General features: G+C 38.6%; 1 protein-coding gene and 1 long non-coding RNA gene across 4 annotated transcripts; one reads left to right on the top strand and one right to left on the bottom strand.

Annotated features, from left to right (window-relative positions):
* Positions 1 to 5,415: 5,415 nt before the first annotated feature.
* On the bottom strand, positions 5,416 to 16,067 carry LOC149096409 (uncharacterized). 3 transcript variants are annotated; one of them, XR_016204436.1, is made up of 3 exons: positions 16,051 to 16,067; positions 6,954 to 7,069; positions 5,416 to 5,822 (listed from the first exon to the last, which is right to left on the bottom strand). It is a non-coding gene; the product is annotated as an uncharacterized LOC149096409 (long non-coding RNA). The 3 variants fall into 3 exon arrangements; XR_016204434.1 differs by lacking the exon at positions 16,051 to 16,067 and adding an exon at positions 11,393 to 11,527; XR_016204435.1 differs by lacking the exon at positions 16,051 to 16,067 and adding an exon at positions 9,109 to 9,184.
* A 4,600-nt stretch (positions 16,068 to 20,667) lies between these two features.
* LOC149096408 (uncharacterized) lies at positions 20,668 to 22,677 on the top strand. Its single transcript, XM_089280900.1, has 3 exons — positions 20,668 to 20,803; positions 21,300 to 21,616; positions 22,198 to 22,677. The coding sequence occupies exons 1-3, from the start codon at positions 20,668 to 20,670 to the stop codon at positions 22,576 to 22,578; spliced, it is 834 nt and encodes a 277-aa protein (XP_089137026.1). The 3' UTR covers positions 22,579 to 22,677.
* The last annotated feature ends 2,350 nt before the right edge of the window (positions 22,678 to 25,027 follow it).

Genomic DNA, 25,027 nt, shown 5'->3' with positions numbered 1-25,027 from the left:
CTATATTTTTAAAAGCTTTTCAAAATACATTTCAAACTTTGTTTCAATAGTGTTTTAAACAGGTTTAAACACCACTAAAAGCAGTCGAAAACTACGTTAAAAATACACTTTTCGCCCTGTTTTTAATCTATTTCATAAAATAGGTTTAAAACAGTTTTTAAAAATAGTATTTAAATACATTTAAAATAGTGTTAGGTTTGGTAAGGGTAGTGTTGTGATTATCACGATTTTGAGAGCGTTAGTACTCAGCGCTGATGAAAAGCCCGAAAATCATTTTTATACCAGGTTTAACAGTGAAATTTCTTCTTTCGAAATGTTAGAATTTTAGGTGTTACAGTGTCTTACAGGGTAGCGAATTTGCCGATTGAAAATGTGTGCATAATTAAGAATTTTGAGGAAGCGAATTTTAGTGATTTTAGGCGGCTCGTCGTGACCTTGATAATTAACCCACAGAAGTATACTCAGCCTTAGAAGACTTGTAAACCCCTGAACAATACGTTTCCAGGCTCAAACTGGAGTGTTGTTGTGATGCCGATTAAACAGAGTGAAGTTTATGATAAGGTATTAGTCACTAAATTTTGCGTGTTTTTGACCAGACCTGGGACCGTAACGAATTTGGGATTTTGTTTTTGCGGGTTTAGAAAAATAATTAAAGAAAAAAATCTCGGCACGTTTCTAGGCTTACCATACGCTATCTCTGAGAGGAATATGAAAACTTTGTTTTTTTTTGTTTTTCATGTGCGACGACTGGCTCTTCGTTAGTGGACATTCCCTCTTGAGTCTTTTTATTCAGCAGTACTAGTGTTAAACTCGAATCTTGTCTATTTCGCGTAAATTACGTGAGAAACTCATTCACAAAGGTGAATACTCATAGTAAATGCGATCTTATATATATTTCATATGGTTCTCGGCTTGTTAGCACCACATATCACCTAATTAAATAATTACCTGGAAAGGGGGGGGGGGTTGGGAAATGGGTGAAATATGCCCCAAAACTTAGTCATTCCCCCCCCCCCTCTCATTAAGCAAAAATTAATTTCAACCCCCCCTCACATAATGATGATATTAAGGCTACCCCCCTTGAAAAAAGTCTCCTCCCATATATAACAGAGGCATTCCTTTCCTGCTGCATGACAGATAGGAAAACAGTTCATAGATCAGAACACCCACGAGTCGATAAATTTGTCCGTTTTATGCTAATGTTAGTATTTATAATTGAACTCTAATAACTCTTCCACTACTTTTCCAGTTTGCAAAATGGAATGAAAAAGTAATGCCCCCACTGTATGTATTGAGGCTGTCTCCGTAAGAACCGACCACTGATTTTACTTCGAAAATTCGATTTTTCTCATAAGCTGGAATTTCGAAGTCCTTACCTAGTCAATCACTAAAATGAGTTTTGTTTCATTAAAAATTCCAATTGAAGTTTTCTAGGATTGATTGAAGTTCAGTCCGCTCGACCCAAGTTTCATGCCCGCCGAAACTGGAAAAATAGCACACATTGCCGGCGCTCTAAAAAAAAAATAATATTCGCTCAAAAGTCCCAATTCCTTTTTTTCAGCTATAGATATATCATAGCAGTTTGTTTAGCCATGTTGCAATTATAATTCAATGTAGTTCCTTCAACGGTTAAAAGAAGATTTTCTAGCCGTTAAATCGAGTTTTGAACCAAACGCGAAAATAGCTCTACTTTGAAGGCACGTTTTAAAAATGTGGCACCTGTTTGAAACTGCTGAACTACATGAATAGAAAGTATAAATGTCCCTTAATTCAAAACAATAAAATTTGTCTGCCCACCAGGTTTTCAAAACTAACGACCGCTTAAAGTTCAGGAAATTTTGAAAATATTGCGGTGAGTAACTAACACACTCGCCTTCGTAAATTGCTCCGATAAATTCCCGTAAATTTCTTACCTGGCTTCAAGATTAAAGTTTTGGTCCTTTGTGGCGATCTTCGAAACCTAGGTAGCATTAAAACTGCCAGCATTTCCTTCCAACTGTAGGTTTGTATATAAAGTAGATTTATGCGTTCCTCATCTATGTCGAGCGTGACCGTCACATGCTTCGATGTTCTTTGTATTGCTGACCATTGTTTTCCTCGAAGCCGGTTTAACCATGTAGACTCCTCTTGAAAGGTTTGTAGCTAGAAGCACTCTTTTGGACAACTCTCGGCACACATACATGTATGAACAGTAAACGGTGATTCGGGAAGCCAAGGAAGGATTGATTAATGCCACGGCCATTTTGTGTTCACAACAAGTGATTTAGTTCCCAATCTTCCCGTGAGTATAGCGGGAAGATTGGGAACTAAATCACTTGTTGAGGAAAAACAATGGTCAGTAATACAAAGAACATCGAAGCATGTGACGGTCACGCTCGACATAGATGAGGAACGCATAAATCTACTTTATATACAAACCTACAGTTGGAAGGAAAAGCTGGCAGTTTTAATGCTACCTAGGTTTCGAAGATCGCCACAAAGGACCAAAACTTTAATCTTGAAGCCAGGTAAGAAATTTACGGGAATTTATCGGAGCAATTTACGAAGGCGAGTGTGTTAGTTACTCACCGCAATATTTTCAAAATTTCCTGAACTTTAAGCGGTCGTTAGTTTTGAAAACCTGGTGGGCAGACAAATTTTATTATTGTTTTGAATTAAGGGACATTTATACTTTCTATTCATGTAGTTCAGCAGTTTCAAACAGGTGCCATATTTTTAAAACGTGCCTTCAAAGTAGAGCTATTTTCGCGTTTGGTTCAAAACTCGATTTAACGGCTAGAAAATCTTCTTTTAACCGTTGAAGGAACACCATTGAATTATGATTGCAACATGGCTAAACAAACTGCTATGATATATCTATAGTTGAAAAAAAGAATTGGGACTTTTGAGCGAATATTATTTTTTTTAGAGCGCCGGCAATATGTGCTATTTTTCCAGTTTCGGCGGGCATGAAACTTGGGTCGAGCGGACTGAACTTCAATCAATCCTAGAAAACTTCAATTGGAATTTTTAATGAAACAAAACTCATTTTAGTGATTGACTAGGTAAGGGCTTCGAAATCCTAGCTTATGAGAAAAATCGAATTTTCGAAGTAAAATCAGTGGTCGGTTCTTACAGAGACAGCCTCTTACATTTTACATCCAACCCCCCCTCTCTCTTATTGTCATTTTTTCCTATGCCCCCACTCTAATCCCCCCCCCCCCCTTCAAGTAATTATTGCAGAATCCCTTTAGACTCCCTTAGGTGATTTTTGTCTTTTATAATTTCTTCCATCTTTTCCAGTATTCCCCCTTTTTTTAGTACCGCTCGGATCGGGAGTTTTATCGCAATTTGTTTAATAACAGGATGACAAGAAAACAGACCAGTTCAACCAGTTCCATTTATGCCCTCTTTTTATTAACATCCATTTATGCCCTCTTTTTATAAACATCACTGTTTTCCCCAGCCGTTACAATTATCACCCACGCTTGCTTTAGCAATCTGTGATCTGAATCCTGAGTGCTTGCGTTTCAAAGCTATCCATCTTTCTGTGGAGAACAAAATTATTTCGTGTGTTAGCCCTCGTTTCCACAAAAGAACTAGACAAGGTCAAAAAATAGACTTGTTCAACCGTTTTATTTTCTCGACGGTCTCTCGACCTCGTGGTCGACCAGTTTCTACATATCACATGACTGACTGTGACTGATTGTGTGGGGCTGGGGTAAACCCTACACTTGCAGAAGCTCCCTTTAGCAGTTCATAAGGCTTAAGTTATATAGTTGCTTTCATTAAAAGTTAAAGGAAATATAGCGACAATTGACTAATTCTCCCTAGCCTACCGATTGGCACAAATGTCGTTTGACGTTGTAGAGGTATCGTAGGCTGTGGTAGTCTGAAAAATCCTAACCACTCCGAAATATAATTTGCGTGTGCTTCTTTCCAAGTGACTGAAAGTTTCCCGAGTTCTAAGGGTATACTTATGATTAAGACGTCTTCTATATCAGTTATATGGTAAGAAACAACGATTCAGTTCAGGAGTGGGCAAGGCAAGTGTCCCGCATGCAATGTAGTTGCTTATGAATTCTCAAAGGTTGTTATATGGTGGCTGCGCTATTGTACTTGACAATGCACCAAAAGGACAGAAATCTGTCGTCACCGGTGCCGTCGTTCTCAGGAATAAGGGTAACACTATTGGATGAAGAGTATATCGGAAAGAATGAATTTTCCTTTACTTGAGGCTATTACTAAGGAATTCATTTGACTTAAGTTATTTAAACATATTTGGAGAAAAAAAAACCTTACCGATTGCAGATTTCTCTTTTAGGAACAAGCACCACAGGTTTTTGGACAATCATTGATAGTAGAGAACGGGTTGCTGTGGCAGTGGTCGCTCAGGCTGGGGCAGTCCCACCTGTGATCTTCACAGGGGTCTTTGAAAAAGCAAGCAAATCAAACTCAAACATTATACCGGTATAATTTCGAGTAAAATACAGAGGCCCAAGCTTAATGCCGGTCAAAAATAAAAAGTGCAATTTTGTCGGCATAACAGTGCCGTTTTTCGACGAAACAACTATTAAGTTGTTTGTACCCCTGTGTTATACTGAGATACCGCGCTGTAGTTTATCTAAAGACTGCGTACTACCACTGACCCACCATAGTATACGGAATCGTTGGCAAGGCGCTTTACAGCCTTCCAATTTGATCCCAAGGTTAAACGAGGTGGAAACCTACTTGTAGCATCTTTCACAGTAGAAGGACCAATTGAAGCTGAGAAGGCTAGATTACCAAGCACTTACCGCAATTGACGGCACAGGCCTTGGGGCATTCACGTAATGTTGCATACGGGTTAGAGTGACAATGACCGTCCCGTGCCAATACGTTACAGTCCCAACGCGAATCCTCACATCCACCTAGTAAAGAATTGAGCATTTGCATAATTAATTTTAAACCTTTGCTCAGACTGTAGTCAGATAATCGATCAATTAGAATTAAATCAACGCGACACAACCTTATTGACAGAGTACACTAGTACAAAGTAAGTATTAAAAGTCATCCAAAATGAGTCTTTTTTTATCATTAAATAGATCTGTTTCCATGCCTGAAATCCCATGACACGGATTGCCTTTATGATGTTCTTCGTTCATAAAAGAAACTCAAGCTAACTTAAGGATATTAAAATGTTTGTTGTCACTGACTAAAAAAAGTTGTTTTGGACGTTTCGGTTAAAATACTGTAACCTTCTTCAGCATGAAAAAAAAAAATTATGCGTCATTGGCAATAGGCATTAAGCATTCTCAATACATAAAGAACTCATAGGAATCTGACCTTTTAGGATTTGAAAATGATGAACGAGTCATCTAAACCTCATTCGAAATTATTATCGCTACTTTTTATTCGTAAAACTTGGAGTTAAAGTTCATTCTCAAAATAAGTCTATTTAACACTCTTCAGGGTGTTGCTTTTCTTTCTGCATGGTCACGAAGGTAGGAAACCATACCTGCACCTGCAAAGAACAAACAGAAAAGAACATAAACAACGAGGAAAATTTGAAAAAGTTCTGATAAGTTCTTGATCATAAGAAAGCGTCTTGTACTTTTTATTGATGCTTGTTTAAGTGCATGACTCTATTCCCGCATGCGCACGTGTGCGTGGGCGGATGCTTGCGTGGGCGGTTGCGTGCGTGGGCGGGTGCACGCGTTAGTGGGCACGTGTAAGTTAGTGTGCGCGGTTGAGTACATTCGTAAGCAGTGCGTTCGTGAGTGTGCTCGTGCGCCGGCGTACTTTTTGATACTTACAATATCCGACGAGCATCAGCAAAAGGATTCCGCACTTGAAATACATGACTAGCAAATGGAGAAAGATAAGATACAGTCATGCAAGATTAATTTCATTAACAGCCTTTTTTCCAAACTCACAAGGAAAAAAATCTTTAAGTGTAAAAATTCAGTCAAACTATAAATAAAAAATTGGAGCTCTTAACCAGAAAAGCTACACTATTAGTACGTCTAAAATGTCTCTACAAAAAGTTCTTTGTAAGGCTTCTAAAAGGCTTTGCCGGTTTAAACATTTTTGAAGAATTTTTCTTTGTTCTAACAATTGTTCAGGATTATGAATGCAAAGAAGAAAAGATCTGACTAGAAATGCTTGCTAAACATAACAGTATGGCGATAGGAAAAAAAAAGACCAGATGAGTGGCTGGCAACAACTCAAGGCAAATTTTATTCGTTCACGGAATTGTAGACAACAGTGAGAACAAAACGGAGAAATAAAACTTTCAGAATTTAGACAAAAAGATTTACAGGAAAAGATCAGTCGAAGGCACTCCATTGAGAAGAGCATCTACTATTTCCCATTTTCCTCTATCCATTTTTTGTAACGTGTGGAATTTGATTAATATAATTGTAAAAATCTATTAACCATCGTGCAGTTTTCTCACGCATCACTGAGCGGTATGCCAGACTTGAAGGTCCTTTGTCTGGTCTCGTCCTGTATCAACTTCCTTAACGTACCATACTATTTCTCTCGCATAAAGTTTTCAGAAGGTCGATCGACTGATACATGGCTTTTTGCACTTGCCAAATTGCATCCATTTAAATTTTTAAAAAAAGCGAAAATGTTCTAATTTAAATTAAACGCGACTTTCAAACAATCGCAAGAAGTAGTACCACGCAAGAAAAACTAGTCTTTTTCAATCGTATAAATTAGTTTCTGCAAAATGCAAAAAATCGCCCATTCGCAAAAATAAACGTACTCCAGCAAAAACTTATTAGTGCACCACCGTATGTCGTCATATTTTGTCCAACTCACACAAGTATTGACATCTGAGGGCCACGTTTTCGATCAGGAACTAGCACTAATTGCGCTCGATATCTTTCCTCGCTAATAATCTAACCTTAGTACTAGTCCTCCGTCCCACGGACACTAAAAATAAGCCATGAAGATATCCAGGCATTTTCTAAAAGACTATGAATTACCTTGTATCAACGACGAACCAGGTTTTCTTCTCTTTGTCTTGATATGTATCTTCTGCAGAGTCTTCGCAAAGATAGTTGGAACAACTGCAGTCTCCAATATATGGTATCAGCAATATCTGTTTAATATTAACAAGTTTTCATGATATTTTTAAGCTAAGGGCGGATTTCTATGGTTTCCTTTTAGGATAAAAAACAATTACGATTTATTATACATACAGGCGCCATCAAAACAAGATAATTAGAAACCATAGACACGAACATCGGTCTCGGGCACGAGGGATTCTGAATAAAAGCATTTGTATTCATGACCGGCGTGGAAGTGCTCAGTTACCTGATTAAATCATAAGCAAGACGTGTGAAGGCACACGTCTGATTATAATTTCATTAAACTGATGCATTGATAGTAAACACAACTATGCATTTACAGACACATACGTATATACACTCTTTTTTATATAAGAATATATTTTATTTAAGCAATAGACCACTCTTTCTATGGGTTTACTGGCGCAATTAACAACACGGGATGTTGGGAGAACACGAGAAAAGCTTCAAAATCACGAGCCGTTATACGAGCGATTTACAAGCTTTTCGAGTGTTCTCCTAACATCCCAACTGGTTTACTGCGCCTGTAAACCTATAGAAAGAGTGCTCTATCGCTTTTATGAAATAAGTATAAAAAATACTTTCAATTAGAGGAAGATTTATTATACTTTCGCCTTCGCGATCAAGTTGCTTTTTCTCATCAAATATATGAGATAACGCGACAAACCAATCACTGCGACTGGAAGAATGCCGGAAGGTACAGACTCCGCGTCGGACAAGAAACACACAGAGCAAAGCGACGAAAACATTTCACGTACCCCAAGAAAGTTTCAAGAAAGAAAAGGAAAAGGTTATCGGTCAAAACAAAACGTATAAGTATGCTGAAGAGGAAATGCAGGGATTTGTGGGTGGAATCGGTCATCACGAAAGAAAAATTCTCTACGAAAAATGTGCAAGTGGTCCAAAACTTCATGGCCTTGACAAAGCGATTCAACGCAATGTTTAATAATAACTTTCCCAAGTTTTGCGAATGGAATAAAGGTTAGTTACAGAAACCCTGCTTCAGAAATTTATTCAGAATCTTTTTACTTATGCTGAGAGCTATGAAGTCCCTGTTTCTCTGTATTTTGGTAAATGAAAACTATCGTTCGAAAGCTGAGCTTATGGAAACCAAATTCGTTTATCGTGTTATGCATTAATGCATCGAGTTTAAACTCAAAATTTCTGATAAAAAGAAATATTTTCCCTACTTTTTTGACAACCCAACTTGACCATTCAAGCCCAGCCTTCGTCCTCCAAAGACCGTGGAAAGCACCGAAAAAAGGTTTTATAGTCTCCATAATTTTAATCTCAAGCGTAACTGGAGTTGGCGTAAAATTTTTGCCGTGGAACAAAAAAAAAAAAAAAGAAGAAAACTTTATATGACGAAAAACTTCTGGTCCTTTTTTTTCCCTACTAAATTTCCATGTATATGTTGAATGAAAAGATATTCGCGTTATTGATATCTGAGCCGGTAAAAAGCAAAACTACTTATTGCATTTGTTATCACTAGAGTTGCAAGTTCTCTAGTTCCCGCTTAGAGCAGCCATAGATCGGGAACCGTGGTTTACCGGTACAATAGAGCATAGGTTTAGCAACTCTTATCAACTCTTTATAAAGGAATATCGAGGCTGAATTTTGTGTAATTGTACCAACATTTTAAGATTAAACCCAAAGCTGAGATCTTGCAAAGAATGTAGTTTTTTTGGGTTGGAAAACTTAATTATTCACCCTGGGTAGAAAAAAAGAAAACACACACTTTTACAATCAGAAAAATTAATTTCGGCAAAAATTAAAACAAATCGCTGATTCGCAAAAATAAAACGTACTCTTGCAAAAATAAACGTACTCCCGCAAAAATTTAGTGCCACACGGTACGCCGTCATATCGTGTTCAACTCACACCAGTATTGACATCTTAGAGCCACGTGTTTGATCAGGAACTAGCATTTCGCTCAATTGAACTCCTTTCCTAATATTCTAACCTAAAAAAGTCCTCCGTCTCACAAACTTCGCCCTAAAAATGAACCATAAAAATACACATGCACTTTCTAAAAATCTATCTATTAAACCTGGTATCAACGACGAGCCAGGGTTTCTTCTCTTTGTTTAGATATGTATCCTCTGCAGAGTCTGCGCAAAGATGTATGCTAACAGCAATATCTATTTAATATTAACAAGTTCTCATGATATTTTTAAGCTAACGAAGGATTTCTCTGGTTTCCTTTTAGGGTTTTTAAATAATTACGATTTATTATACGTGCAGGCGCCATCAAAATAAGATAATTGGAAACTATAGAAATGAAAATCAGCCTAAAAGTATTTGTATTCTTGACTGGCGTTGAAGTGCTCAGTTACCTGATTAAATCATGAATAAGACGTGTGGTGGCACACGTCTGCTTATAATTTCATTAAACTGATGTATTGATAGTAAACACGACTTTGCATTTACAGACATCTGTGTAAATACGATGTTTTTTATATATATATATATATATATATATATATATACAAGAATATATCTTATTTAAGCAATGGATTACTCTTTCTATCGGTTTACTGGCGCAATAAACCACGTGGGATGTCGGGAGAACATGAGAAAAGCTTGTAAATCACGAGCCGTTAGGGGAATGATTTACAAGCTTTTCGAGTGTTCCTCCACAACATCCCAAGTGGTTTATAGTGCCGGTAAACCCATAAAAGACTGCTCTATCGCCTTAATGAAATAACTATAGAAAATGTCTGTCAATGAGAGGAAAATTTATTGTACTTCCGTGATCAACTTGCTTTTTCTCATCAAATTCATGAGCTGACGCGACAAACCAATCACAGTGACTGAAAGAATGAAAGCACAGACTCCGCGTCGGACACGAAAATCCGTAGAGGAAAGCGACGAAAATAATTCACGTACGCTGAAAGTTTCAAGAAAGGAAAATGGAAAGGTTATCGGTGAAAGTAAAAAGTAAATTAATTAACTCAAAAGTATTTTGACGGGTAAATGTAGGGATTCGTAGGTGGAATCGGTCATCACGAAAGTAAAGTGCTGTACGAAAAGTGTGCAAGTAGTCCAAACGTCATGCGCTTGGCGACGTGATTCAACGCAATGTTTAATAATAACTTTCCAAAGTTTTGCGATTGGAATAAAGGTTAGTTACAGAGACGCTGCTTCCGAAATTTATAATCAGAATTTATTTACTTATGCTAAATGCTATAAAGTCCGTGTTTTTCGAAATGACGCGACAAACCTATCACAGCGACTGAAAGAATGCCGGAAGGCACAGACTCCGCGTCGGACAAGAAACACACAGAGCAAAGCGACGAAAACATTTCACGTACGCCAATAAAGTTTCAAGAAAGGAAAGGAAAAGGTTATCGGTCAAAGCAAAACATATAAGTATTCTGACGGTCAAATGCTGGGATTCGTAGGTGGTATCGGTCATCACGAAAGAAAAAGGCTCTACAAAAAGTGTGCAAGTGGTCCAAAACACTTCATGGGCTTGACAAAGCGATTCAACGCAATGTTTAATAATAACTTTCCAAAATTTTGCGATTGGAATAAAGTTTAATTACAGAAGTTTAAAGTTTAATTACAGAATCGTTTTACTTATGCTGAGGGTTATGAAGTCCGTGTTTCTCTGTATTCTGATAAATGGAAACTATCGCTTGAAAGTTGAGCTTATGGAAACCAAATTCGTTTATTGTGTTATGCATTAATGCATTGAGTTTAAACTCAAAATTTCTGATAGTAAGAAATATTTCCCTACTTTTTTGACAACCCAAATTGATCAGTCAAGCCCAGCTGACATCGACCTCTACAGACCGTAAAAAGCACCGAAAAAAAGGTTTTAAAACTTCCTTAATTTTAATCTCAAGCGTAACAGGAGTCAGCGTAAAATTTTTGCCATGGAAAATAAAAGATAAAGCTTCAAACGACGACCAACCTCTGGTCCTTCTTTTTTCCTTGCAAATTTCCATGTATATGTTGAATGAAAAGCTATTCGTGTCATTGATATCTCAGCCAGTGAAAGGCAAAACTATTTTATTACATTTGATATCGCTAGAGTTGTAAGTTCTCTAGTTCCAGCTTAGAGCTGCCCTAGATCGGGAACCGTGGTTTACCGGTACAATAGAACATAGGTTTATCGACTCTATTGACCAATTCGCGCGTATATGGTATCTCAGTTATTTTCTAAAGGAATATCTGGGCTGAATTTTGCGAAATTGTACGAATATTTTAAGAATAAACCCAAGGCTGATATCTTGCAAAGAATATAGCTTTGAGGGTTGAAAAACTTATTCCTTTCTCTCAACGGCAAAGCTAGCAAAAAATAATCCATTAAGACATCGATCACTCACCGTATGTTCAATGCTGATATCATTTTTGCCATAAGTTATAGGTGACATGAAAGGTTTTATTGCCTGCAGTCTGTCTCCAAAGTTACTTCAACTAATAATATTCACAGAATATTTTCAGCTTCAAATCAGCATAAAAAATAGCATTATATAGCCTGGGCGGAAAACACGAAAACACTGTCTTTTACAATCGGAAAAATTATTTTCCGCAAAATGCAAAAAATCGCCGATTCGCAAAAATAAACGGACTTTCGCGAAAATAAACGTACTCCTGCAAACATTTAGTGCCATGCAGTATGCCATCATATTGTGTCCAACTCAAACAAATATTGACACCTGAGTGAGATCCATGCACGTTTTATGTCAGGAACTAGCATTTTGCTCAGTTGAACTCCTTTCCTGCTACAGTGGAACCTCGAGTTAACGAAGTCGCTGGGGGCCGGCCAAATTTGTTCGTTAAATCGAGGGTTCGTTATATCGAAAACCTCGATATAACGAATTTGAGGGGAAACAACCAAAATCTTCGATATATCGAGGTCATAGTTAATAATTGATTTGTAACACAGGTGACTTCTGTCACGCAATTCAATGCAATTTTCGTCACCCAGAAGTGTCGCGTTTTGAGATGCAATTCATGAAGCATGGTGGCTTTCAGTATCAATTATTTTCACTTTTGAGCAGACGCGCAGGCTTTGTTTGCAAAAGAACGACACTTTCAGAGTAGCGATTTAAAAATGTTACAACATAGAGGTTATACAGAAAATTGTCTACGCAAAGAAGGAAACGGGTTTCAGTGTTGTTACGTTGCACTGCCCAACATTTCCGGAATTCAAAGAAGATAGAGCAGAAGTTAATTGATGTCGAAATACTATAGTGCCAATGTCTATGACATATAATAAGCTGTTGAGTGAAAGGCTGCTGTCTCTTTACCCTAAGGATTACAAGCATTTGTTGACTGTTGATCTGTTCAGCGTTTATCTTTTGTGGCGTGTTGACACTGTAATTCGTTATATCGAGGTAAATTTAACGTTTGGGCTTCCGGATTATGTTCGTTATATCGAAGAATTCGTTATATCAAGATTTGTTATATCGAGGTTCTATTCCATACATTTTACTGTAACTTTGGCCGGGACCTAGAATATCGCTCGTTATATCGAGGACTTCGTTAAATAGAGGTTCGTTAAATCGATGTTCCACTGTACTCTAACCATAATACTACGCCGTCCAAGAGACTTCGCACTAAAAATAAACCATAAAAATATTAGAAATAATTTCGATGCTAGCACCATCAAAATAAGATAATTAGAAACTATAGAAATGAACATCACTCCGAGGGCATTTGAATTCGTGACTACCGTTGAAGTGCTCAGGTACCTGATTAAATCATCAACAAGACGTGTGAAGGAGCACGCCTGATTATAATTTCATTATAGACTGATGTATTGATAGTAAGCGCGACCATGCATTTACAGAAATCTGTGTAAATATACTCTTTTTTTTAGATAAGAATATATTTTATTTAAGAAACAGACTACCCTTTCTATGGGTTTACTGGCGCTATAAACAACGCGGAATGTTGGGAGAGCACAAGGAAAGCTTCAAAATCACGAGCCGTTAGACGAGTGAGTTACAAGCTTTTCGGATGTTCTTCCATTATCCCAAGTGGTTATTGGACCTGTAAACCTATAGAGAGAGTGCTCCATCGCTTTTATTAAATAACTTTAAAAAAAAATACTGTCAAAGAGAGGAAAATTTATTATACTTTCGTGATCAAGTTGCTTTTTCTCATCAAATTCATGAGATGACACGACAAACCATTCACACCGACTGAAAGAATGCCGGAAGGCACAGACACCGCGTCCGACAAGAAATGCGTAGAGCAAAGTGACGAAAACATTTGACGTACGCAAAAAAAAGTTTCAAGAAAGGAAAGGAGAAGGTATCGGTGAAAGCAAAACGTATATTAATTAACTGAAAAGTATTCTGACGAGGAAATGCAGGTATTTGTAGGTGGAAACGGTCATTACGAAAGTAAAAGGCTGTACTAAAGGAGTGCGAGAAGTCCAAACTTCACGGGCTTGGTAAAGCGATTCAACACAGTGTTTAATAATAATTTTCCAAAGTTTTGCAAATGGAATAAAGGTTAGTTACAGAAACGTTGCTTCCCAAATTTATTCAGAATCTATTTTCCTATGCCGAAGGCTATGAAGTCTGTGTTTCTCTGTATTTTGCTGAATGAAAACTATCGCTTAAAAGCTGAGCTTACAGTTCGTTTATCGTGTTATCCGTTAACGCATGGAGTTTAAACTTAAAATTTTTCATAGAAAGAAATATTTCCCTTATTAATTTTTTTTGGAAACCCAAATTGATTAGTCAAGCCCAGCTGACTTGGTCCTCCACAGCGCGTAGTTAGCACGGAAAAATGCTTTTAAAACTTCTTTAACTTAAATTTTACGCTGACGTTACGCTTGAGATTAAAACCGTAACCGGAGTCAGCGTAAAATTTTTGCCGTGGAAAAAAAAAAAAAGATAAAACCTTATTTGACGACTAACTTCTGGTCCTTTATTTTCGGGCAAATTTTCATGTGTATGTTGATTGAAAAGATATTCGTGTCATTGATATCTCAGCCAGTGAAAGGCAAAACTATTTATTACATTTGTTATCTCTAGATTTGCGAGTTTTCTGGTTCCCGCTCAGAACTGCAAGAGATCGGGAGCCGTGGTTTACTGGTACAATAGAACATAGGTTTATCAACTCTATTTACCTATCAGAGCGTGCGTAGTATCTCAGTTGTTTTGTAATTAACAAATCAAGAAGCCTAAACCGTGTATTACACTGTGATAAAACACGATGAGCATTTGAGAACACAAGGGAAATGTGGAAAACAAGATCCGCAGGCGAGTGTCTTCTACATTTCTCGAGTGTTCTCAAATGTCCGGAGTGTTTTATCACATTGTATCACACGGCTTAGTCTTCTTTATTTGCTTTATGATATAGAATTTACACGCCGCGAGTAGAAACAACAAAGAACACAGGTCGACAAACTGACGCCATTTAGTACCACTTAGGTGCTACATGCATCGTGTCAAAACTTTCTGCTGCTTCGCACAGAACTCCATCATCACAAAGAAAATGTTTTTCGCTATCTCTAACAAAAAATGTTGAATAGATGTAATGTGGCGAAAAACAATAAAACACGCTTTTTCTATGTTTTATACTCTGATAAAACATGGCTTTTTGACCAATCAGAGCGCGCGCAGGGTATTGTCTATATTATAAGGGAATATTGAGGCTGAATTTGGCGAAATTGTATAAATGTTTTACGAATAAACCGAAGGCTGAGATCTTGCAAAGAATGGAACTTTTTGGGTTGAAAAACTTATTCCTTTCTTTAAACGGCAAAACTAGCAAACAATAACTAAGACATCGATCACTCGCCTTATGTTCGATGCTAATATCATTTCTGCCATAAGTTATGTGTCATGTAAGGCTTTGGGCGCTTTCCATTAGACCAAAATTTCCGAAATTTTTGAAACGGAGACAAATGGTAGGGAAATTTCCAGGGAAAAGTTCCAGAAAATCCAGAAATTGTTGAATTTCCGAATAGCGAACCATTCAACCGAAAATTCTGGAAATTCCGGCATGAAAATCGAATGTCCTCTTTTTCGGAAATTATGCAAATTCGCGATTTTCTTTTCAGCGCTAGTTCTTTTGGCCGCGATCACAGCGAGTTGGACATCTCACGCAAGGATAACGTAGAAGCGTATTCGAAAATGGAAATATTTTAGAATCATTCCACTTATATCTCGATAAATACTAGCTGCAGCTAAATTCGTGAAGAAAGCGTTTTATAAAAATAATGCCCCCGTAGTGTACTCGTTTGTTTTGCGTAGGCTGGCTAGGAAATGTCCAAAGATTTATAACGCGTGCAGAACCATTGTACGACTCAATTAACCCTTTGTTTTGCGACATTTTCGCCGCCGTTGTGGTTTGTATAAGGTCCCTACTGTTGTGGACTATAAAAAGTCACGATGTCGACATATCAGTGTTCTGTTTGCTTCTATATTTGCGATTTAAACCTCAAAGTCATTGAAAAATTCCAAGCGAACAAAGCTGTTCGGCTTGTCGTTTGGCACACTGGAAAAGTCTGTACCATTCACCCATAGAAATTTCCGGAAATTCACACCAGAATTTTTGTTCGAATGGAAAGCACCCTTAATTGCCTTCAGTCTGGCTCCAAAGTTTCTTTAACTAATAATATTCAGAGAATATTTTCAGCCTCAAATCAGCATAAAAATAACATTAGTCAGCCTGGGCGGAAAACACGAAAACACAATTAGTTTCCGCAAAATACAACAAAATCGCTGATTCGCAAAAATAAACGTGCTCTCGAAAAAAAAAGAGAAAAAACTAACGTACTCTCGCAAAAATAAACGTACTCCCGCAAAAATTTAGTGCCACGTGGTATGCCATCATATTGTGTCCAAATTCCACAAATATTGACATCTGAGGGCCACGATGTCGATCAGGAGCTAGCATTTCCCTCAATTGAACTCCTTTCCTAATATTCTAACCCTAATACTACTCCGTCCCACGGACTTCGCACTAAAAATGAACCTTAAAAATATCCATGCATTTTCTAAAAATCTATCTATTAAACCTGGTATCAACGACGAGCCAGGGTTTCTTCTCTTTGTTTGGACATGTATCCTCTGCAGAGTCTGCGCAAAGATGTATGCTAACAGCAATATCTATTTAATATTAACAAGTTCTCATGATATTTTTAAGCTAACGAGGGATTTCTATGGTTTCCTTTTAGGGTTTATAAATAATTGCGATTTATTATACATGCAGGCGTCATCAGACAAAGTAAGATAACTAGAAACTATGGAAATGAACATCAGTCTAAAAGTATTTGTATTCGTGACTGGCGTTGAAGTGCTCAGTTGCCTGATTAAATCATTAACAAGACGTGTGGGGGCACACGTCTGATTATAATTTCATTAAACTGATGTATTGATAGTAAACACGACTATGCATTTACAGACATCTGTGTAAATACGATGATTTTTTATACAGGAATATATCTTACTTTAGCAATAGGCTACTCTTTCTATCGGTTTAATGGCGCAATAAACCACGTGGGATGTCGGGAGAATATGAGAAAAGCTTGTAAATCATGAGCCGTTAGGTGAGTGATTTACAAGCTTTTCGAATGTTTCCCCCAACATCCTAAGTGGTTTATAGTGCCGGTAAACCCATAGAAATAGTGCTCTATCGCCTTTATGAAATAACTATAGAAAAAGTCTGTCAATGAGAGGAAAATTTATTGTCCTTTCCGTGATCAACTTGCTTTTTCTCATCAACTCATGAGATGACGCGACAAACCAATCACAGCAACTGAAAGAATGAAAGTACAGACTCCGCGTCGGACACGAAATCCGTAGGGCAAAGCGACGACAACATTTCACGTACGCTGAAAGTAAAGCGCTTTACGAATAGTGTGCAAGTAGTCCAAACTTCATTCTTTTGGCGAAGTGATTCAACACAGTGTTTAATGATAATTATAACTTTCCAAAGTTTTGCGAATGGAATAAAGGTTATAGTTACAGAAACGCTGCTACCGAAATTTATTCAGAATTTATTTACTTGTGCTGAAGGCTATGAAGTACGTGTTCTCTGTATTTTGCTAAATGAAAACTATTGCTTGAAAGCTGAGCTGCTTAAACAGATTCGTTTATCGTGTTATGCATTAGTGCATTGAGTTTGAACTCAAAATTTCTGATAGAAAGAAATATTTTCCCTACTTTTTTGACAACTGAAACTGATCAGTCAAGCCCAGCTGACATCGTCGTCCCCAGACCGTGGAAAGCCCCCCAAAAAGGTTTTAAACCCTCCATGATTTTAATCTCAAGCGTAACCGGAGTCAGCGTAAAATTTTTGCCAATCGATAAACCTCGAAATACAAGGGAAATTTGGTTTTCGACGAGTGGGAAACTACTTTTTAGTATTGCATTAAAAACAATGGATCAATCAGGCGAAAAACGAGAGAATGACACCATGGGAATACCTTCGCTAATGAATAATTCAGTCCGGACCGATATTGGCGACATCGCTAAGCAAACCGGCGCCCTCCTCGTGGGAGGGCTTACTCAATCTCTCACCCCCCCCCCCCCCCCAAAAAAAAAAATCGAGTTTTTGTTATACCACAACTCGCACATTTGACATTTCAGCATTTCACGCCTGTTTTTCGTGGTTACAACCTTTTCAGTTCTTGCGACGTTCGGAGTCTTTGGCTTTTCTTTCACGCAGAAGACGTCCGTGGTCGTATTTTGAGGAAAGGTAACTTTTTACAATTTCTTCGTTTTTACGGACTTTGTCAGAAAACGTTCTAAGAAATTCCTTGAAACTCGCGCCTTTGTTTCTTTCATTCAGAAAAAGCAAGCAATGTTATCCGCACCTTACTCTCCCAACCCACCCTAGCTGGTTGTCATTACGAAGAAAGCTCTTCTTTCCTAATTTTTTTCTGTTCCGATTCCTGATCATTCGCCGGCGGCAGACCGAAGAGTCCAGCTATTCATATTCACCGTTTTTTGCAGGCCAGCAACAAACCCAGTGAGTGCCCATGCTTCCGAAATCTTCCATGTTGATTATACACGGTGAATGGAGAAGAGTTTTTTCCTGGTTGCGCGAAAGTATCCTTTTAATAGGGATGTTGAGGTATCTGCACCAGTTTATTAAGTCAAAATTGGAAAGCGGAACGTCTTTGAACTTAACTTTTTTTCTATAGTTGTCTCAACTGCCGAAGAAGGCAAGTGAAGATCTTCGTCGCCTGATAGTCGATCGTGCGATGCACAGCTTTGATGAGTGCTCCATGTTCCACATACCAACGCAATAGTGGAGCATACGACAACAACTCTTAGGCTGACAACGCCCCTACCAGATTTCTCCGTCGCCTCTCTTTCTGCCGGTCCGCCGTAAGTAAACCTTCATGTGTTATGGTACGGCTTCGTCATGGTCCTGCCGATTGTGAAAGAACGGCGGCATGTCTTCAATTTTTCGCCACAGAGGTTCAGGGACCTCTGTTTCCACTTCCGCAAATCCAAACCAAGTTCTAGCTTTCAGGCGTTCTGTGATAATAGGCGCCGCGCCTGTTGGATTTCGATAGTGCATGACTTTTTCCTTGCCGTAAGGCATCTCTCTGAACATGGTTGACAGTTAGAGCGCGTTGGCGTCGTAGCCGATAATTTGCTTACAAGTGCGTGGCTCGCAATGTAGTGCGACCTCATATTTGTCACTACCGCTTCGTGGTGCCGCGTGAACACAAGACTTTGGCCGCCGACAACTGCTGCCTTCAACATTTCTTCAGCTTCTTTACAGGGGCTGTAAAGAGGTAATGCAGAGAAGAGGTAGAGGTAGTGTAAGCTCACTCCTGGAATGCTAACCGCGTCTTTCAAGATATCTATACTCTAATCAGCGTAGAACGCCCTCATCTTTTCCAAGGCTTCTAGCCCCGGGGCTTCATCGAGATCGTTGTAATAACGTAGCCAGTCAGCGAATGTTTGCGTTGTCTTTTCTTGGAAGATTGTTTTCCACTCTTGGATATTCTGAAAGACTGAGAACATATTCACCCTTCAAACGTGATTACCTTCCTGGGTAATCTGCAAGCCTAGGATAATATTTTTAATAAATATTTTCCAAATAAAAGCATGCTAATTTAATTTAAAAAAGCAGTCATTTTCTTTTTGAACGTCGATAACGACGTTCAAAAATTACAACTTGGTTATCACAAACCCCGACAACTCAGTGATCTCGTTGTCCTGTCAGAAAAGGCGAAGAAAGTTGTTTTTTCGCTGCCCTCAGTTGTATTGCGATGATGATTTTAGTAGAGGCAGCCCTGTTATGCCTTCTCAGTTTTTCCGATAGTGAAATTAAAAGTAGAACCCCTCGCTCACAATTTAAAACTGCGAAGTGCAAACCATGAAAACAATGTTGGCTAGTTTTTAGTGGCACTCATTGTATAGGTAGTAAAAATATGCGAATAGTTTTAAGAACGAGCTTTTGACACGAAAAAACATATAACCCAGAGGTCTCGTTGTCCTGTCAGTTCGCAAATACGCGAATTAATTAACACTTAAGTGTATATAGCTGATATATTTTATTTACTCAATGGAATTTACAGAGTTGATGATACGGAAATAAAAGAAATATAGATACTGTTGTTTTTTCACTGCGTTCTAGAAAACTAAAACCATGAAATTTCACTTCCAGCTGGGTCAGAAACCGCAGGAGGTTAGGATCTGGGACTGGTCAGCTGCCTGTGAGGTCAAAACAAGAACGTCGGTCTACATATCTTCCGTAAATGTTTACAATTTTGAACCAAAATTGGAATTACGCTTAATTTTGTAATTCCTAGTAAATTGTGATTTTTACTGTCAATCAAAATCAAAACTTTGGATTCTGCTCCACTTAAATGGTTTGATATTCAAAATTGCAATGAACTACATGAGCCTGTCCAAGAATTTCAAGGAACACTGTTTCATGCCGAGACTACAGAAGTCTGGTGTTACACGGACATCCTACTTACGTCAAACACTTAACATCTTAATTTCTGTGCATGGCCATGCCCTGACAAAAAAATGTAATAACATGGTGCTAGTGGAGAGAAAGGCCTGGCTAAAAATGTCAAAAAAATAAAAATAAAAAAAAATGCGTTTTTGCAAAACGTGCCAGGTGTCAATAGGTTAATAGAAAGACAGGAAAAAGGGTGGAAGGTCGTCAGATAAATGGTCGACAGTTATCTTTTTTTCTTTCTAAAAACCCAAAACACCGAGTTGCAATAACAACAGCAATTTGTTTACATTGTCTTCCGCCATTTAAGTTACATCAGGTCATAAAAGGCGCGCTGAACAGAGTTGAAAAAAAAAAAAACAAAGAAAGAAAAAAAACAGCCTGCAACTTGACCGGTCGATTGAAAATTGCCGCCCATTTTGTCACATTTCCGATTGCAGTTCATGGTCAATAATTATCGACGTTCATGGCGATGCACGTTCTTTTCAATACTCCTATCATGCACCAGTTATCGGCAACGTTACAAGAAAACAACGTCTTTGTCGGACCGCCTTTGTTTGTCCGCTGGTGAGGTATAAATAAGGTTTGCCATGAAGCAACGGTCATTCAGTTCACGAAACTGACAGTAACTCATAACTTTTCTTGTACGTAGCAACAAAAAACTCGTATCATGGAGCGTAGCAGATTTCGTTCAGTCGTTTCTATTATGGAGCCTTTGCCTGGTAGACGCACGCATACCCTGAGTCCAAGGCCCTTGGTAGCAGTCTCTGGCAAGTCACTGTCCTTTTCCATCGGCGCGATCCAGGGTCTGGAAGATAATCGGAAAGATTTATCAAAGAACGGTGAGTTTCTTTACATAGTACTACTTAAGCCACAGTAAATGTCGCTTATGTAGTAGCTATTAGCATAGCTCTTAGTTTGAGAGCCTGTCACACAAAATAAGTGTCATGCCATCTGTAAACTGAACAAAGCACTAAGAAGGTCATGCTATTGTAAAGTTGAGTTTTCGTCAAATAATTTTACACTTTCTTGTTTACACGATTAATCTTATATCTCATGGTTAAAGACGTCAGCCAAACAATTAATGTAAATGGCAAGAGCAGAGACAGAGTTTACAAAGTTGTGAGAGTATGTTCGTTTCTCGTGTTACTATTAGATTACAATTCAGTTGTCTGAGCAATTTACTTCGAAACGGTAGTTAGCACGGATCATGACTAGGCTCTAAATCAAATCGTACTTGGTAAATATCTTTGGTATTGCCGCGATCCAGACATGGAGTAACAGTAAGATTGCTAACGTACACGAAATTTATCTGTACATGGTTTTAAACTTGTTTAATTATATTTTCAGAGAGAAACATACAGCCTCCTGAACTAAGCGTACAGATTCCAAGTCCTCAACACAGCTACAGTGATACCAGCCCACAATCATCTCCTTGTTCTGACAACACAAGCACCCCTAGCAGTTTTAACAGCGAGCCCGATCAAGCATCGCCTCGTACCGAGCACACGGCGAGGAAGAGACGAACGCGCACGACCTTCTCACCGATCGAGGTGTGGGAGCTGGAAGGAGCGTACAGGCGGCGGCCATATTTGATGAGTGAAGATGAGAAGGACCTGGTGCAGAGACTCGGGATATCGGCCAGAAACTTGAAGGTTAGTTGTTTTGATTGGTTTAGAAAAAAAAACATAACTGAATAGCTAACCTTGCAAAGGTGCAAGAGTGGAAAGTTTACAATTTTAGAAACATTTGTCAATATAAGTTTGTCGGCGCGAAAAAAATAATGTCTCACATTCCTCAAAAACGCGAATGACCCTACAATAGACTTGCAGGCATGAAATCTCCGCAACATATAACAGACAACTATGTTGGCATAAAAAGGGAGGTCTTGCCACCGTTCACATATCCATGCCATTATTGCCAGGAAGAGAAATTTTAATAAAGGCAAACAGAGAAATTTTCATACTTTCACCAAATAATAATTTTATGACAACCAAACCGTCAGAAATTTTTCTTTTTTTAGTGACCAACACAATGGCGGACAAAAAAACAAAAAAAACAAAAAACAAAAAAAAAAAAAGAGGAAAAAAGAAAAAAAAAACTGTTAAGATCTGTTGACACCTTGGCACGTTGGAAAACGTTATTCGTTTTCAATCAGTTTTAGGATTTTTAAGGGTAACATGGCAGAGTCTGACAACTCAGTTAACCATATATAATTTTTTAAATTACTTTTCAGTACTGGTATCAGAATCGCCGTGCAAAGTCCAGAAAGGAGGAAGCACGTTCAACATCCATCCGACAGACCAACCAGTCAAGCCAGTTTGGGCCGCCTGTAAGCACACTTCGCATGGAAAGTTGGCAACCACGGCGACCGCAGTTCCCTGTCAGTCACGGTAGACGCGAATTCCTTGCAGTGCAGTCAAACCGGTCAGGCCAGCGATACCAGACATCTCCCGCGACAGTCAACCATTCCTCTGCATTCAAGTCAACACAGTTTAGTTGCTGTCGTTCTTTCCAGTCACTCATGTTTCACCCGGACCAGTTCGAGTTCCGACCTGTTGCTAAGGCTGCAAAATTACCGCTTAGGCAAGCATTCCATAGATACAAGCCGCATTAATAAAAGAAACAGCCGCATAGCTTGAAATAGTTTATTAATTAAGGTGTTTGTTTAGTAATGATCACATCATTATCTGTAAATAAAGATCGTACTTACAAAGAATATGACAAACAGGAATATAAATAAAGTTATAGCATATGTAGCATAGATTAGGGTTCAGTGAAATAAAATACGAATCTTTTTGTAACTACGAGTTGTGCACGGTTTACTTTTCAAGGCAAGGTATAGTCTCCTCCCTTCGTTATAAGGGCTAAGGTGGTGGACAATTTCCAAAAACTGCTAAAAAACATATAATGATGATGATGATGATGATGATGATGATGATGATGATGATAAAAGACCTGCAAGGGGAGCCATGGGGAAAAAATCGATCAAGTTTCTTATACTGTACGTGTTCTGAACTTGACGTTAAAAAAATTCCTGCAGAAGCTATTGCCCACCGATGAAAACAAAAGAAAAAACAAAACAAACACGCACAACCTAAAGGTGAGAAAAAAAGAGAAAAAAATCATGTCCCAGAAACTTTCCCAGCCCCTCTCCTTCACAGTGTCTGTCTCCACCCAGGTGTATGATGGGTAAGGAGGCGGGGTGGCTTGGCGATGGACTAGCACCCCACTGGAGAGAAAGAAACAAGTCGTTTATGTGTTGAAAAAGGTTGTGGTTGTTCATTGTTGTAGGGAGACCAGAGTATGTTTTGGCAAGGTGGGACACTTGATTCTTTCAATACGATTATTAACTGGAACTCTGAAAGTTATTTATTAACTGGTCTGACAAGAAACCCTTGATAGTCCGCAGAAATGGACGAGTTGTATGACGAAATAAAACGGGGCCATATAGGCGTATCTAATGGTCTTTGCGAGCATTTTGCGAGCATTTTGCGTGCATTTTGCGAGCATTTTGCGAGTATGGGAGCAGTGCGTTTATTTTTGTGAGCACGAGCAGTTGTCGAATTTGCCTAGCGAGAAGCGAGCACTAAGAAAATACAAATGGCGAGCAGTGAGCACTTCGTAAATTTTCCGCTAGCTGGAATCTCTCAGTAAAAGGAAAAGTTGTTTTGCGCCAAGTAGTCTGGCACTTCCAGAACAGGACAACATGCACAAAGCTAGAGGCAACATGTTAGGATCTTATCGCGACTCAACCAATCTCTTGCCTTGTTTGATGCCAAATTACATCACTTAGCTTCACGTGAGTCAGTTGATGGACGCTCAAGGAGATCTAAAGCCAGTTTCTATCCAAGAGAAGAAGCTAAATGCTACCAGACTTCAGAATCCGAGCACGTGAGAAGATGCAAACATTTTGCGAGCACGAGCAAGCGAGCACTTATCTAATTTTTGCGAGCAGTTCGAGCAAAGGCCTAAATTTGCGAGCACTTTTATATTGAATAGGATCATTTGATACCCCTCCATATGCTCGAGTAGAACCTGCTGACAATGAAAGTATTAAGCCAAGCTGGAAAACGAAACCAGAGAAAAAGCGTCGGAGAAAGATTCTTCAGGGATGGTAAATTTCTGCGGCGCCCTAACAACAAAACAGCCTCGTAACTGCATCTTATGTTTAACATCTTCATAGTGTGTTTCGTAACTATCTTATATGAAACTATATAACATTTAAAGCTCGAGAATTCCGTTCGTTAGAAAGCACAATCCTTGCCATGACCCCCTGTTGCCATGTGATTTTCATGCGCATTTGGCAAGTGACATTTGTTCCCCGGCTGAAAAAAATTTACCTCATAAGTAGCTAGCGAGTTATCGCAGAAATTTCAACCATTCAAACGTCACGTTATCACATTTCTTGAACCTGAGATTAGGCTCACGTTTTGACTTGTCTGCTGGCAAACACTCTTTTCTTTTAGGGTCTAAGGAGTTTTTATCGGCCATCACGAACGCAAAAGAGTGGTATGAACGACAAGGGGTTGGAGCGAGCCGCGTCCATGTCTAGTCCCAATCCCTTTCCGGCTAAAGCGTCTCACCTCATAATTTTTGCCGAATTTCGAGGGAAAAACCGACTGTCGGCAGTCTATGTTTAGACCCTGCATGTGATTTGAATATTGAACACGTTCATCGTAACAATACTGTCATGAAAATACATATATCAAATCATTTTGTTTTAATTAACAATAACTATTTGAAATAGAAAGGAAAGGGAGAATTAAAACTAGCTGAAATCGCTTTAAAATGACCTAAACCAGCTCACCACAGAAACATACGAAACACTCGAGCGAGACAAGGTGTTTTAACTGTATTTTTATTTCGTATTCCTATCTACCGAATAAGTTCGTTTTTAAAACAGTACAAACCCATATTTTTGCGTTGTTTCGCATTGTCAAATAAGGAAGTTCACGTTATGAGTTTCGATGTCGATGATTAAGTTATAGAAATCTAGAGTTAGTCCGACTCGTTCAGAATGAAAATTGCTGCGCGAAAGGCGTGCTTTTTTTCGTTTTTAGAGT

This window comes from Orbicella faveolata, unplaced genomic scaffold (genome assembly GCF_042242905.1).
Source record: "Orbicella faveolata isolate gen_17 unplaced genomic scaffold, um_ofav_v1 contig_48, whole genome shotgun sequence".
In the NCBI taxonomy this organism is placed as follows: domain Eukaryota; kingdom Metazoa; phylum Cnidaria; class Anthozoa; order Scleractinia; family Merulinidae; genus Orbicella; species Orbicella faveolata.
Note: the sequence above shows the minus strand (reverse complement) of the source record. Positions and strands in the feature narration are given on the sequence as shown.

Bases quoted from the DNA above. Each gene is read 5' to 3' on its own strand.
- LOC149096408 (XM_089280900.1), top strand. From the start codon at position 20,668: ATGGAGCCTTTGCCTGGTAGACGCACGCATACCCTGAGTCCAAGGCCC. The intron at 20,804-21,299 runs GTGAGTTTCTTT...AAACTTGTTTAA, and splicing joins GAAAGATTTATCAAAGAACG to TTATATTTTCAGAGAGAAAC. The intron at 21,617-22,197 runs GTTAGTTGTTTT...ATTACTTTTCAG, and splicing joins TATCGGCCAGAAACTTGAAG to TACTGGTATCAGAATCGCCG.